Source organism: Bufo bufo, chromosome 8 (assembly GCF_905171765.1).
Source record: "Bufo bufo chromosome 8, aBufBuf1.1, whole genome shotgun sequence".
In the NCBI taxonomy this organism is placed as follows: Eukaryota; Metazoa; Chordata; class Amphibia; order Anura; family Bufonidae; genus Bufo; species Bufo bufo.
This window is the reverse complement of record NC_053396.1, coordinates 214837183-214854166: the sequence shown is the minus strand read 5'-3', so window position 1 is coordinate 214854166 and position 16984 is coordinate 214837183. Positions and strand designations below refer to the sequence as shown.

At 44.4% G+C, this 16984-nt stretch overlaps 1 protein-coding gene across 4 annotated transcripts in view; it reads right to left on the bottom strand.

Moving 5' to 3' along the window:
* DIAPH2 (diaphanous related formin 2) overlaps positions 1–16984 on the bottom strand; it is a 1253176-nt gene that overhangs the window by 1007408 nt on the left and 228784 nt on the right. For all 4 annotated transcript variants that reach the window (XM_040442348.1, XM_040442349.1, XM_040442347.1 and 1 more), the window contains one exon: positions 12254–12393. In XM_040442348.1, the coding sequence (XP_040298282.1) occupies positions 12254–12393 (140 nt within the window). The remainder of the gene's footprint in view (positions 1–12253; positions 12394–16984) is intronic.

Genomic DNA, 16984 nt, shown 5'->3' with positions numbered 1-16984 from the left:
ATTCCATCATTATACAGGGTGGGCCATTTATATGGATACACCTTAATAAAATGGGAATGGTTAGTGATATTAACTTCCTGTTTGTGGCACATTAGTATATGTGAGGGGGGAAACTTTTCAAGATGGGTGGTGACCATGGCGGCCATTTTGAAGTCGGCCATTTTGAATCCAACTTTTGTTTTTTCAATAGGAAGAGGGTCATGTGACACATCAAACTTATTGGGAATTTCACAAGAAAAACAATGGTGTGCTTGGTTTTAACGTAACTTTATTCTTTCATGAGTTATTTACAAGTAGCACAGGCTTCCAGTATCCGTAGTTTCAGGTGCTGCACATCTCGTATCTTCACAGCATAGACGATTGCCTTCAGATGATACGAGATGTGCAGCACCTGAAACTATGGATACTGGAAGCCTGTGCTACTTGTAAATAACTCATGAAAGAATAAAGTTACGTTAAAACCAAGCACACCATTGTTTTTCTTGTGAAATTCCCAATAAGTTTGATGTGTCACATGACCCTCTCCCTATTGAAAAAACAAAAGTTGTATTCAAAATGGCCGACTTCAAAATGGCCGTCATGGTCACCACCCATCTTGAAAAGTTTCCCCCCTCACATATACTAATGTGCCACAAACAGGAAGTTAATATCACCAACCATTCCCATTTTATTAAGGTGTATCCATATCCATATAGATATGCGAAGCCCCCATCATCACATACTACAGTGAGATACAGAGAACTATAAATCCAGATCTTCTATCTATCTACAGTACAGTCACAAAAGTGACAACATAGTAGACAACACACATTTGTCTCTGTGCTCCTCCTCGCCTGGTCGCCGCCACACGCGCTTGACACCATCTGAACCAAATAAGTTTATCTTGGTCTCATCAGACCACAGGACGTGGATCCAGTAATCCGTGTCCTTAGTCTGTTTGTCTTCAGGCTTTCTTGTGCATCATCTTTAGAAGAGGCTTCCTTCTGAGATGACAGCCATGCAGACTAACTTGATGCAGTGTGTGGCGTATGGTCTGAGCGCTAACAGACGGACGCCCTCCCCCCCACCCCTGTGAGCTCAGCAGTAGTCAACCTCTGCATATGACGCTGAGCACGTGCACTCAACTTCTATGGTCGACCATGGCAAAGCCTGTACTTGTTAAACTGCCATATGGTCTAGGTCACCGTGCCGCAGCTCGGTTTCAGGGTGTCGGCGATCTTCTTATAGCCTCGGCCATCTTTATGTAGCGCAACAATTCTTTTTTTCAGATCCTCTGAGAGTTCTTTGCCATGAGGAGCCATGTTGAACTTCCAGTGACCAGGGTGATAGCGATAACACCAAATGTAACACCCCTGCTCCCCATTCACACCTGACACCTTGTAATACTTAGAAGTCACATGACACCGGGGAGGGAAAATGGCTCATTGGGCACAGTTTGGCCATTTTCACTTAGGGGTGCACTCACTTTTGATGCCAACGGTTTAGACAATTATGGCTGTGTGTTCAGTTATTTTGAGGGCACGCCAAATATACATTGTTATACAAGCCGTACACCGACTACTGTACATTGTATCAAAGTGTCAGATCTTCAGTGTTGTCCCAGGAAAAGATAGAATAAAATATTTACAAAAATGTGAGGGGTGGACTTACTTTTGTGAGATACTTATCTATCTATCTGCAGAATTACAGATGATCAGACAGGTGCTTGTGTATATACCAATGCCATTCTGCATTATATACTGTATATATACTGAATTGTACCATATGGGTAAATACATTTTTCATGTTTTTATATTTTTGAAGTGCTGTCCATTTTTCTATCATATATATATATATATATATGCAGTATCTACACATATTCACGCAAGTAATATCCACATGTTCCAGGTTTTACCAATTTGCATCTGATTTGTCATAAAACAACAAACTCTGGAACATAATTCCTTTCCAAACTGATTTACATATTAATTGTAAAATATAGAAATCCCAGCTCGGCTACATTTCAATTTCTTAAATATCACCGTTTTAATAACTGCATCTGAATAATTACGAGCTCTCTGTGTTTTACTGGGAAATGCTATGAATTATTACCAGGCTTTGAGAAAACCATCAAAAAAATACAGGATGAAATAAACAATAACTGTGATAAACCATGGGCCCATTACAAGTCGCTGCGCAGCTCGCCCCCTGCTGGTCACTGCTGTTATCACCAGATGAGATCTGAGCAGAAAGACAATCAGCAGCCAAAAAATCATCCTCGTCATTTTATTGCTTCTATGATCAAGCTTTTCTGCGATGGAAGGGATGGGGAACAAATATCCTATTATATACCAAACATATCTTTATTATAAGGCCTCATGCACACGACCGTTGTGTGCACCCGTGGCCGTTGTGCCGTTTTCCATTTTTTTTCGCGGACCCATTGACTTTCAATGGGTCCGTGGAAAAATCGGAAAATGCACCGTTTTGCAGCCGCATCCGTGATCCGTGTTTCCTGGCCGTGAAAAAAATATGACCTGTCCTATTTTTTTCACGGCCAACGGTTCACGGACCCATTCAAGTCAATGGGTCCGTGAAAGAACACGGATGCACACAAGATTGGCATCCGTGTCCGTGATCCGTGGCCGTAGTTTAGTTTTTATACAGACGGATCCGAAGATCCGTCTGCATAAAAGCTTTTTCAAAGCTGAGTTTTCACTTCGTGAAAACTCAGAACCGACAGTATATTCTAACACAGAAGCGTTCCCATGGTGATGGGGACGCTTCTAGTTAGAATACACTACAAACTGTGTACAAGACTGCCCCCTGCTGCCTGGCAGCACCCGATCTCTTACAGGGGGCCGTGATCAGCACAATTAACCCCTTCAGGTGCGGCACCTGAAAGGGTTAATTGTACTATCATATCCCCCTGTAAGAGATCAGGGCTGCCAGGCAGCAGGGGGCAGACCCCCCCCCCCCCCCTCCCCAGTTTGAATATCATTGGTGGCCAGTGCGGCCCCCCCCCTCCCTCTATTGTAATAATTCGTTGGTGGCACAGTGTGCGCCCCCCATTGCCCCCCCCCCCTCTATAGCATTAACAACGTTGGTGGCCAGTGTGCAGCCTCCCATCTCCCCCCCCCCTCCCCCCCATCATCATTGGTGGCAGCGGAGTTCCGATCGGAGTCCCAGTTTATTCGCTGGGGCTCCGATCGGTAACCATGGCAACCAGGACGCTACTACAGTCCTCGTTGCCATGGTTACTTAGCAATAGTACAATAGTAGAAGATTAATACTTACCTGCTGCTGCGATGTTCGTGTCCGGCCGGGAGCTCCACCTACTGGTAAGTGACAGTGACAGGTCTGTGCGGCGCATTGCTAAATGAACCGTCACTTACCAGTAGGAGGAGCTCCCGGCCGGACACGAACATCACAGCTCCCAGGTAAGTATGAATCTTGTACTATTGCTAGTAACCCGCTGCCACCAATGATCGGGGGGGGGGGGGGGGGCGCAAGATGGGAGGCCGCACACTGGCCACCAATGTTGTTAATGCTATAGAGGGAGGGGGGCCAATGATTGCCACCAACGATTTATTACAATAGAGGGAGGAAGGGGGGGGGCGCACACTGTGCCACCAACGAATTATTACAATAGAGGGAGGAAGGCGGGGGGGGGGGGGCACACTGTGCCACCAACGAATTATTACAATAGAGGGAGGAAGGGGGGGGGGGCGCACACTGTGCCACCAACGAATTATTACAATAGAGGGAGGAAGGGGGGGGGGGCGCACACTGTGCCACCAATGATTTATTACAATGGAGGAAGGGGGGGGGCCGCACTGGCCACCAATGATATTCAAACTGGGGAGGGGGGGGGGGTCTGCCCCCTGCTGCCTGGCAGCCCTGATCTCTTACAGGGGGATATGATAGTACAATTAACCCCTTCAGGTGCGGCACCTAAGGGGTTAATTGTGCTGATCACGGCCCCCTGTAAGAGATCGGATGCTGCTAGGCAGCAGGGGGCAGTCATGTACACAGTTTGTAGTATATTCTAACTAGAAGCGTCCCCATCACCATGGGAACGCCTCTGTGTTAGAATATACTGTCGGAAATGAGGTTTCACGATCTAACTCATATCCGACAGTATATTCTAACATAGAGGCGTTCCCATGGTGATGGGGACGCTTCAAGTTAAAATATACCATCGGATTGGAGAAAACTCCGATCTGATGGTATAAAAGGGACTCCGGACTTTACATTGAAAGTCAATGGGGACGGATCCGTTTGAAATGGCACCATATTGTGTCAACGTCAAATGGATCCGTCCCCATTGACTTGCATTGTAATTCAGGACGGATCCGTTTGGCTCCGCACGGCCAGGCGGACACCAAAATGACTTTTTTTTCATGTCCGTGGATCCGCCAAAAATCAAGGAAGACCCACGGACGAAAAAACGGTCACGGATCACGGACCTACAGACCCTGTTTTTGCGGACCGTGAAAAAAAACGTTCGTGTGCATGAGGCCTAAGTGCAATGATATTTCCATGGGCTATTGTATATTTCTTTACCACATACTCCACATCACTGTACAAATAATCTATTGTATTGATCGGATTTTGAATCTAATTGTCAAGGACATACAGACACTCGGAATTTATTTACTAATTTTGGGTCTGGGCAAGGACCTACCATATGGAACCCATGTGGATAAAGACCCCATAGGAACCCATGTGGATAAAGTCAGACTCATCAGGATCCCACTCTCTGCATGGATGACCAGGTTCTCATGTCCCACTCCCTCCCTGCAGTGATCCAAATAGCGATATACTACTGCGCATGCACTGGAGTATGTACCGTAGCCAGCAATAGGTGGGGAGTGGACGGTGTCAGTTTTCAGTGGGCATGACCCAGAAAGAGGATTAGGAGCACGAGTAGTAGAAACATCAGGACCGGCACATGAGACATTTGGATACATGTATATACAACGTTCTGACCCAAACTCCAACCAATCACCTCCAGGTGAGATGCATCACCCGAAGCCTAAGCTCTCCATAAGAAAAGATGGCGCACGCAGCGGTCATCAATGTGTCTCGTCAGGGGACAATGACCTTCAAGAATCTGAACTTTTGCTTTTGTAACAAAATCTCACTGTCAAAACAATTTCCGTCTCCTGTGTTTTCCCGGGTAAATGTCACAGCTCGGTTATTACAGGACGATGACGTCGGCCATGGGACATTTGTTCTATGGGGAAAATTAAATAATTGAAAATATTGTAGCTGGTAAGTAAAAGATTGAGAACGAAATGGAGCCCTGGCCGAGTACGCCGCAACAAAGTATCACCCGTGTTTACATGAGAAGGGCAATGTTGTATCAGTTATTAAAGGGAGACCATTGTCAAAAAAGGACCTATTGTTGAAATCAAGTTTTTAAGTTAAATAAATCACCTATATATTTTTTTTACGTGTTAAAACCAGATAGTGACGTAGGGGATGACCCTTTGACTTCTATCGGAGAGGTTTGTGGGCATGCAGAGGTCACTGTACAGGGAAGAAGTGACCATTACATATTGTGAATGGTGATCCTGAGTAGTGATGAGCGGCAGGTGCAATATTCGAATTCGCGATATTTCGCGAATATTTGGGCAAATATTCGCCATATAGTCGAGAATTCGCGAATTCGTGATCTCCAGGCATTATTTTCTTGATTGCGAAAATTCGCATAAAATTCATCTTCGCATAAAAATTCGCATGAACTGGAATATATTTTGAGATATTCTAAATATTCGCAATCAACACTAATCCTGAGTTTTCTGTACATGAAAAACTTTGAAAAACTATTCATACCCCTGGAACTTTTCTACATTTTTTTCATGTTACACTCACAAACATAAATGTATTTTTATAGGGATTTTATGTGATCTACAGTGAGTGAATCTAAACACGCCTGGGATAATCACATGTCTATCCTAAGATAAAAAAATATAAAAATAATATAAGGGCAGACTAGACGGACCAGGTGGTCTTTTTCTGCCATCAATCTTTTATGTTTCTAGTATAGATCAGTACAAAGACTAGTAGTTATGTGTAAAGTGAAAAGAAAATGATACATAGTTTTCAAAATTTGTAATCAATAAAAATCTGTAAAGTGTGTTGTGCATTTGTATTCAGCCCCCTGTACTCTGATACCTCTAAATAACATCCAGTGTGACCGATTGCCTTCGGAAGTCACCTAATTAGTAAATAGAGTCCACCTGTGTGTGGTGTATTCTCTGTATAAGACCAGATGTTCTGTGAAGGCCTCAAAGGTTTGTTAGTGATCAAACAGCATCATAAAAACCAAGGAGCACACCAGACAGGTCAGGGATAAAGTTGTGGAGAAATGTAAAGCAGGGTTAGGTTAGTAAAAAAAAAAATATCCCAAGCTCTGAACATCTCATGGAACACTGTTCAATCCATCAATCGAAAATGGAAGGAGTATGGCACAACTGCAAACCTACCAATACAAAGCTGTCCACCTAAACTGCCAGCCCAGGCAAGGAGAGCACTAATTAGAGAAGCAGCCAAGAGGCCCATGGGTCACTCTGGAGAAGCTGCAGATATCCACCGCTCAGGTGGGAGAGTCTGTCCACAGGACAACTATTAGTCGTGCACTCCACAAATCTGGCCTTTATGGAAGAGATGCAAGAAGACATTTTTGAAAGCAAGCCATAAGAAGTCTCATCTGCAGTTTGCCACAAGCCACGTAGGGGACATAGCGAACATGTGGATGAAGTTGCTCTGGTCAGAGGAGACCAAAGTTGAAACGTGGCAGTGGCAGCATCATGCTGTGGGGAGGCTTCTCTTCAGCAGGGACAGGGAAACTGGTCAGAGATGATGGGAAGTTGGATGAGCTAAATACTGAGCAATCCTTTAGGGAAACCTGGTAAAGGCTGCAAAAGACTTGAGACTGCGGCGGAGGTTCACCTTCCAGCAGGTCAATGACCCTCAACGTCCAGCCAGAGCTACAATGGAATGGCTTAGATCAGGGATGCTCAACCTGCGGCCCTCCAGCTGTTGCAAAACTACAAATCCCAGCATGCTACAGCTATTAGGCCAAGCTGGGAGTTGTAGTTTTGCAACAACTTTTGCAAAAACATATTCGTGTGGTAGAATGTCCGAGCCAAAGTCCAGACCTAAATCGCATTGAGAATCTGGGGCAAGACCTGACAATTGCTGCTCACAGACGCTCTCCATCCAATCTGACTGCGCGCGAGCAATTCTGCAAAGATGAATGGGTGAAAAGTTCAGCCTCTAGATGTGCAAAGCTGGTAGAGACCTACCCCAAAAGACCTGCAGCTATTTTTGCAACAAAAGGTGGTCCTACAAAGGGGGGCTGAGTACAAATGCATTCATCACTTGCCAGGTGTTTATTTATTAAAAACTTTGAAAACCATGTATCATTTTCTTCTCACCTCACACATACTTGTTATTTGTGTTGGTCGATCACATAGAATCCAAATAAAAAACATTTAAGTTTGTGAGTTTAACATGACAAAATGTGGAAAGTGGGTATGAATACTTTTTCAAGGTACTTTAGGTGTTATCTGTCATTGTAATCCTGCCTATGATAATGAGATGACTGCTGAGAAGTCATCTCCAGAGAAAATAAATTGTCAGCCTATTATTAGACTCAGTGATCAGTGTGAAAATTACAGGATCTCAGGATTATTATTTTTTTTAAAATATGGATAGTGACATGGAAAATGAAAAATAGTCGTCAAATGTTAAAAAAAAAAACATTTAAACAAAAAGTAATTTTCTGATGACACAATCCCTTCAAAGAGATTGAATCCCTGAATCAATATATATATATATATATATATATATATATATATATATATATATAATCTTTATTTATATAGCGCCAACATATTCCGCAGCGCTTTACAATCAAGGGATTCATGTATAAACAGTCGTAAATAACATGGCAGCAGACAGGTCAAAAACAAGAGGAATGAGGGCCCTGCTCACAAGAGCTTACACTCTATGAGGAGATAGGGGTGACACAAGAGCTTACAATCTATGAGGAGATGGAGGAGACACAAGAGCTTACAGTCTATGAGGAGATAGAGGAGACACAAGAGCTTACAATCTATGAGGAGATGGAGGAGACACAAGAGCTTACAATCTATGAGGAGATAGAGGAGACACAAGAGCTTACAATCTATGAGGAGATGGAGGAGACACAAGAGCTTACAATCTATGAGGAGATAGGGGAGACACAAGAGCTTACAATCTATGAGGAGATAGAGGAGACACAAGAGCTTACAGTCTATGAGGAGATATGGGAGACACAAGAGCTTACAATCTATGAGGAGATGGAGGAGACACAAGAGCTTACAATCTATGAGGAGATGGGGAGACACAAGAGCTTACAATCTATGAGGAGATGGAGGAGACACAAGAGCTTACAATCTATGAGGAGATAGAGGAGACACAAGAGCTTACAATCTATGAGGAGATGGGGGAGACACAAGAGCTTACAGTCTATGAGGAGATAGAGGAGACACAAGAGCTTACAATCTATGAGGAGATGGAGGAGACACAAGAGCTTACAGTCTATGAGGAGATGGAGGAGACACAAGAGCTTACAATCTATGAGGAGATGGGGGAGACACAAGAGCTTACAATCTATGAGGAGATGGAGGAGACACCAGAGCTTACAGTCTATGAGGAGATGGGGGAGACACAAGAGCTTACAGTCTATGCGGAGATGGAGGAGACACAAGAGCTTACAATCTATGAGGAGATAGAGGTGACACAAGAGCTTACAGTCTATGAGGAGATGGAGGAGACACAAGAGCTTACAATCTATGAGGAGATAGAGGTGACACAAGAGCTTACAATCTATGAGGAGATAGGGGAGACACAAGAGTTTACAATCTATGAGGAGATAGAGGAGACACAAGAACTTACAGTCTATGAGGAGATGGAGGAGACACAAGAGCTTACAATCTATGAGGAGATAGAGGTGACACAAGAGCTTACAATCTATGAGGAGATAGAGACACAAGAGCTTACAATCTATGAGGAGATAGGGGAGACACAAGAGCTTACAGTCTATGAGGAGATAGGGGAGACACAAGAGCTTACACTCTATGAGGAGATAGGGGAGACACAAGAGCTTACAATCTATGAGGAGATAGAGGAGACACAAGAGCTTACAGTCTATGAGGAGATGGGGGAGACACAAGAGCTTACAGTCTATGAGGAAATAGAGGAGACACAAGAGCTTACAGTCTATGAGGAGATGGAGGAGACACAAGAGCTTACAATCTATGAGGAGATGGGGGAGACACAAGAGCTTACAGTCTATGAGGAGATGGAGGAGACACAAGAGCTTACAGTCTATGAGGAGATGGGGGAGACACAAGAGCTTACAGTCTATGCGGAGATGGAGGAGACACAAGAGCTTACAGTCTATGAGGAGATGGAGGAGACACAAGAGCTTACAATCTATGAGGAGATAGAGACACAAGAGCTTACAATCTATGAGGAGATAGGGGAGACACAAGAACTTACAGTCTATGAGGAGATAGAGGAGACACAAGAGCTTACAATCTATGAGGAGATAGAGGAGACACAAGAGCTTACAATCTATGAGGAGATAGAGGAGACACAAGAGCTTACAATCTATGAGGAGATGGAGGAGACACAAGAGCTTACAATCTATGAGGAGATAGAGGAGACACAAGAGCTTACAATCTATGAGGAGATAGAGGAGACACAAGAGCTTACAATCTATGAGGAGATAGAGGAGACACAAGAGCTTACAGTCTATGAGGAGATAGGGGAGACACAAGAGCTTACACTCTATGAGGAGATGGAGGAGACACAAGAGCTTACAGTCTATAAGGAGATGGGGGAGACACAAGAGCTTACAGTCTATGAGGAGATGGAGGAGACACAAGAGCTTACAGTCTATGAGGAGATAGAGACACAAGAGCTTACAATCTATGAGGAGATGGAGGAGACACAAGAGCTTACAGTCTATGAGGAGATAGGGGAGACACAAGAGCTTACAGTCTATGAGGAGATAGAGGAGACACAAGAGCTTACAGTCTATGAGGAGATAGAGGAGACACAAGAGCTTACAATCTATGAGGAGATAGAGGAGACACAAGAGCTTACAATCTATGAGGAGATGGAGGAGACACAAGAGCTTACAGTCTATGAGGAGATGGAGGAGACACAAGAGCTTACAATCTATGAGGAGATAGAGGAGACACAAGAGCTTACAGTCTATGAGGAGATGGAGGAGACACAAGAGCTTACAATCTATGAGGAGATAGAGGAGACACAAGAGCTTACAGTCTATGAGGAGATGGAGGAGACACAAGAGCTTACAGTCTATGAGGAGATGGAGGAGACACAAGAGCTTACAGTCTATGAGGAGATGGAGGAGACACAAGAGCTTACAATCTATGAGGAGATGGAGGAGACACAAGAGCTTACAATCTATGAGGAGATAGAGGAGACACAAGAGCTTACAGTCTATGAGGAGATGGAGGAGACACAAGAGCTTACAGTCTATGAGGAGATGGAGGAGACACAAGAGCTTACAGTCTATGAGGAGATGGAGGAGACACAAGAGCTTACAGTCTATGAGGAGATGGAGGAGACACAAGAGCTTACAATCTATGAGGTGACACAATGTTTTGTACAATGGTTCGGCCATCTTAACACACTGGGGAGTAGATATAACGTAGCATCAGCCGTCGAATTGAAGTATCAGGTGTGGACTTCGATACGAATTTCAGGAAAAATTCGATTCGCCACTAAGACAAATTTCCTTGCGCTTCGTGGTAACAAATCTATTTTTCCTAAAATGGTGGCTGAAAAAAATAATGATGCTCCCCTCCTCCACCGGCCGGTGATCAGTAATGTATCGCTCCGGCACTAAAAACACAGTAAGCCTCCGCTAATCGGAGTGCGGCGATCGGCGTGCCGAGCCTCGCCTTCCACCAGCTCATTATTAACCCGTTACTAATGATATTGTGGTTTTCCGCCGTTATCGGATTTTCTAGCATCCACTCGGCTCCACAAAAACGATCAATAAACTTTGTGTAATTGACCTTAATTGATGCAATTATAGCAAATAATGTAAATTTTTAATTGAAAGCTAAAACGCGAACGAAAAGCGGACTCTGGGAGTTCATCGTGGCGAACTGTTAACGGGGATTTCTGAATTTCAGCACATAACGCGTAACCAGATCTGCCTCTTCTTCCTATAGTCTACTTTAAGTTAAAATTCCTCAAAATGGTTAAAATCTCTGCTTGCTGTTATTGTAGAGTGTGCGATGTGCCTACCGTAGGGGCCTCACTGAAATGCTTTCACATGCATAGTGTGTGACTGCAGCCGCCACCAGGGGGAGCTCACATTGAGCAAACATTGAGCCTGTGCAGTGAGCTCCCCCTAGTGGTGGCCGCAGGTAGACAAATGTCATCATGTAACTAGATCTGTGGCAAAATGTAGTTCTTCCTGAAAAGTATCTAATATTTTTGGGAGATAGAACTACATTTTGCCACAGATATAGTTACATGATGACATTTGTCTACCTGCGGCCACCACTAGGGAGAGCTCACTGCACAGGCTCAATGTTTGCTGTAAAAATCTGCCTGCAGTGAGCTCCCCCTGGTGGCGGCCGCAGGTAGACAAATGTCATCATGTAACTATATCTGTGGCAAAATGTAGTTCTATCTCCCAAAAATATTAGATACTTCTCAGGAAGAATTGGTACCATTTAGGGCGATTGCTCCATCGTGGTGCCGGGTTGAGCCTTCTCTTATTTAGGGTAAACCTATTTTTCTTTTATGGACTGGACCGCATACACCTCAGTGTGGGAAAGTCTTCTCTCGAAGCCACACCACTCCTAACACCATACAATATCTTCATGACTTTTCATGCAGCAGACTGGCATTGAGTGCTATCATTTAGTTTTACCCTATAGTGATCCACTCAGGCAGGGGTGCACCTAGTCTTTCTGATGACCGAGGCGAAAACTGAAACGGCGCCCCGAAGGGCTCCACCCCCCGCAGGCCAAGTTCTTAACCTAACGCCTTTGCCACAATGAAAGCGCTCATTGCCCATGGCCCTTCCCCTACCTGGTGCTGCCTGAGGCCATCGCCTCACCTGGCCTCATTGATGGTGCGCCCCTGCCCTCAGGGTATACATGTAACATTGAATTTGATGGTAACTCCAAGCTGGTGAGATTTAGGGAACACACGAAGGACCTACCTGACGGGGTTGCTGGTCAGGGAGACTCTTAGGGACTCCAGACAGTTGAGCAGCTTTTCGTCGGTAATCCCCGATCGCAGCTCGTGCACGTATTCTTGGGAGGACAGCGTGCACTCGTGCTTGTTGTTCTTCAGGCCGCCCTATGGGAGAAGGAAACATAAAGAGAAAGGTGTGAGAAGCAGGAACGAAAACCACGGGACCTCCAACGAAGGTGGCAACAAACGTGATGTCCAAGCTCTCCTCCTTCAGCTAATCCACCTCCTGGCAAACTGGTTTCTATGCACAGATTGCCTGACGACTAGAACCTGCCATATGGGGTTGTCAGGCAGAGCGTTCATAGCAGCCAGTCAGTCCCAGGATACTGATAGCCTCACCTCGAGGCGATCTGATGGCATCAAGGGGATGGAAAACCTCAACAAAACTTTAGGAGGACCTGTCGCCGCACCTGAAATGCCTGTTTTACTTAATTCTGCAACATCTTTTCTTAGTGCATTGTGACGTCCCTCAGTTATTCCTCATGGAAATATATGAATATATTGACAATGTTCTCCTTGTCAAAGGGCGTGTCTCTACAGAGCCAGCATTGATCGGACACGCTCAGTGTGTAGGGGCACGCCCCTAACTGTTAAAAGATAGTTGTCAATGTATTCATAAATTTGTAGGAGGAATAACAGAGGAACGGTGCAACATAGATTGATAAGAAAAGATGCTCCAGAATTGTGGGCAAGTATTTACTAAGACAGACATGGGGACTTGGAAGTCTGAGGATCATAAAAGTAACTGCAGCATTCTAATAGACTGTACGTTTCAATCCCTCTCCAGTTATAAGATGCCTGCTTGCTGTCAGTGAATGGTTTTATCCATGTTTACAAAACTGTCTTGATCACAGACCTCCTGATGCAACGCCACAGGCCTCATGCACACGACCGTTATTTTGGTCCACAGTTTTTGCGGCTCGGATGCGGACCCATTCACTTCAATGGGACCGCAAAAGATGCGGAAGGCGCTCCTCGTGCTGTCCGCATCCGTTGCTCCGTTCCGTGGTCCGCCAAAAAAAAAAATATATAACTTGTCCTATTTTTGTCCGTTTTGCGGACAATAATAGGCAGTTATAGCAACGGCTGTCCGTACCGTTTCCGCAAATTACGGAACGCACACGGACGCCATCCGTGTTTTGCGGATCCGCAATTTGCGGACCGCAAAACACACAACGGTCGTGTGCATGAGGCCTTACTCTCATTTTAAAAGGGAGCTGTGAAACACCGGGGTCCTGCTCACATAGCTGAGGGTTTGTTACAATGTATCAAAATTTTGTGAGTGGGAGGCAAAGGCTTTTTCTGATGTGAAAATGAAAATGTAACGAGTTTAACAAAAATCTAATAAAAAACAAACAAACTAAATAAAAACAATATATCAAAATAGGAGCAGGGATCTCCTTCCAGCTGGGTTTAGTTAGCGGTGCATTGTGACAGTATGTGGGAGCTACGTGGCAGTATTACGTGGGCTCTTTAAGGCTACCTGCACACGTTGCGGATTGGTTTTTTTCCTTGCAGATTCTCGAGCGGAGAAACCGCAGCCTAATGCAGCAGCAGCAAAGTGTATGAGATTAGACAGACCTCGTGTAAACTTGCCATTCGGATTTTGAAATCCCCAGCATTTCGATGGTTTGTGCGATTTTTGGTACGGGTTTCATCTTTTTCAATGGAAGCGCGAGATCTGCGACAAAACTGCATCAAATCCGCAACAAATCTACAAGTAACACGTCCGGATTTGGTGGAAATTCCTGCAGATCTTCTGCAAGTCTGTCCGCAAACCATACGCAGATGGCGAAAGGCCGTATTATGTAGACAGTGGGTGTCGTTCAGGCATCATACGGTATGCGGACACAGTGTGGGCTGTGTAGGGCAGTATTACATTGACGTTGTATGGCAGTACTATATGGGTTCTTTAAGGGAGCATTATTTAGAAAGTGCATCACATCATTTAGGCACTATATGGTATATTGGTACAATGAGGGTTGTGTACAGCAGTATTACATTGGCACTATATGGCAGTATTACACAAGCTCTTTAAGGGATTACTATTTTCGACATCATGTAGGCACCATACAGTATGAAGATACAATGTGGGTTGTGCACTGCAATATTACATTGAGACTGTATGGCAGTATTATTTGGGCTCTTTTAAGGAGTATTATTTAGACACTGCATATCATTTAATCACTATACGGTATGTACATACAATGTAGGCTGCGTATGGCAGTATTACATTGGCACTATATGGCAGTATTATTTGGGCTCTTTAAGGGAGAATCATTTAGGCACCATATGGTATATTGGTACAGTGCGGGCTGTATATGGCGGTATTACCTTGGCACGATATAGCAGTATTACATTGACACTGTATGGCAGTATTATGTGGGCTCTTTAAGGGAGAATTATGTAGACACTGCATATTATTTAGGCACCATATGGTATGTATATACAATGTAGGCTGTGTATGGCAGTATTACCTTGGCATTGTATGGCAGTATTATTTGGGCTCTTTAAGGGACTATTATTTAGACACTGCATATCATTTAGGCACCATGTGGTATATTGGTACAGTGTGGGCTGTATACGGCGGTATTACCTTGGCACAATATAGCAGTATTACATTGACACTGTATGGCAGTATTATGTGGGCTCTTTAAGGGAGAATTATTTAGACATTGCATATTATTTAGGCACTATATGGCATGTATATACAATGTAGGCTGTGTATGGCAGTATTACCTTGGCATTGTATGGCAGTATTATGCAGTCAGAAATTATGAAAACAGTTGAAGATGCTAGCAGGGGAGACATTCTTTGCTTTTTGGCCACAATCATGCCGTTACATGGTGGAGATATCAGTATTAACCATTAGTGCTGTATATTATAACAGCTATATAGTATGGGCAGATATCATAGACCTCCTGACCAGCAGTAATGGAGTAATGGACATAGAGTATAAAATGCGCCGCAGGAAGATTACAAAGTCCCATCTAAAATCAAGACCTGAAGGACAACCATGGGAGCTGCGATCAGCCATGAATCTTCTCTGCTAATCAGAGGTTTACACTGGTGCCTTCAGGAGTCATCGCGAGTCGGCTCCTGAGACCTCACTAATTCCTGGGCCTTACGCCGTAAATCCTTCTATATCAGACGCAACGATCCGTGAACCAGAAATGAGAGAGAAAAAAAAATCATTTACAATGAATGAAGAATCCAAGAGAGGAGACCTGAAGTCGTACCCTGTGCATCCCTCTAGGGGGCGATCTGACCAGACAGTAACCAAATCTAGAGCGCTCTTATTTCTAATATTCTACAGCGCTGTACAGAGATTTCCCAAAAAATTCTCCATCTGCCATATTACAGGCAACCTCCCCAATATGAGAGCCATCGTGGTGATCGGCTGATCGGCAGGCTCCTGGGGGGTTGGGTTTCCATTGACTGCTCACTTTCACTGCAGCGGCCTCTGCAGGTGAAATGTGGTATTACACGCAGCCATTCGGATGGACAGACATTGCAAAAGACAAGGTTTATTAGAAGCTCTGCTGTGGTTCCTGAGCAGGAGATTCCACCCACATCAGATTGGGGAATCATTTTAACCTACCTATCTATCTATATATATATATCTGAAAGATAACCCAGGGGGAACATCTTCCCATGACCCCAGAGGTGCAATTCAAAAGTGCTACCCGCGAGCCACCATACCCAGTAGAAGATGAAAGATTAAAGATGAAAACTAGATTAATATCAGTGAAAATAAAGTATTCACACCCCAGAACTTTTTATTTTTATTTAGGCAATTACTGTATAAAGAATCTATTATTGAGCTGAATAAATCCATGTGTAGTGAGCTCCCCCTAGTGGTGACAACAGGCACTCAGGACTTTTTTTTTTAAATCTATGCAGTGGATTTGGAGCTTTGTATTAGGGAAAGCAGCACCGGGATACTTAAAAAGATTTATCAATCAGCACAGGAGGACCCCCGTTCCATGGACCTACCGGCCTCCGATCAGTATGAGGGTTTTTAATTTTTTTTTTCGAGGGGCGACTTGATGACTGCGGCCATTTACCGCTCCCCTCGTCTTATGAAACATGCAGCGCGTTTCACATATTGCGTAATAAATTATTCAGGTCCTTTACATGTTTCCGGAATCCGCGAGTTAAACTTATCAAAGTGCCGGTGTCATTTATTAATAAGATCCGAGGCGGTGACTGACAGTGTAATAAAGACGTCTCGGCGCCTGTCATCCTGCCTGCACGGTGCATCTGCGGGGGTCTGCCGAAAACGGACAAGTGGAGGGAAGGGGAGGTGGAAGGTACGCGGATAGAAGTGGATACAGATGTAAGTCTATCTGCCCGCACGGCTTCATTTCCTTATTTCAAGATCTCAGCTTGCTGTCGGCAAATAGGGCCAGAGCTGAAAACCTGCGCAGGGTAAACGCTGGTCAGAGCCGGGGGTTTGTATTCAGGCGGGACAGTCCTAGCAGTGTAAACATTGTATCAGGAGAGGGAACGGATATTAAATATTTATTCTCCCTGATGATTGCTGAAAACTAAGGTACAGCTTGGAGGAAGTTGCATTTGCTTCATTGTTGCAACTGGAATATGCTCCAGTCACACCCAGAGCTGCGGCTTATAATCTGCTGGCTTCTGTTAGCATCTCTCTGCAGTTGCTGCTGGTTCAGGTTCTGCACAGAGC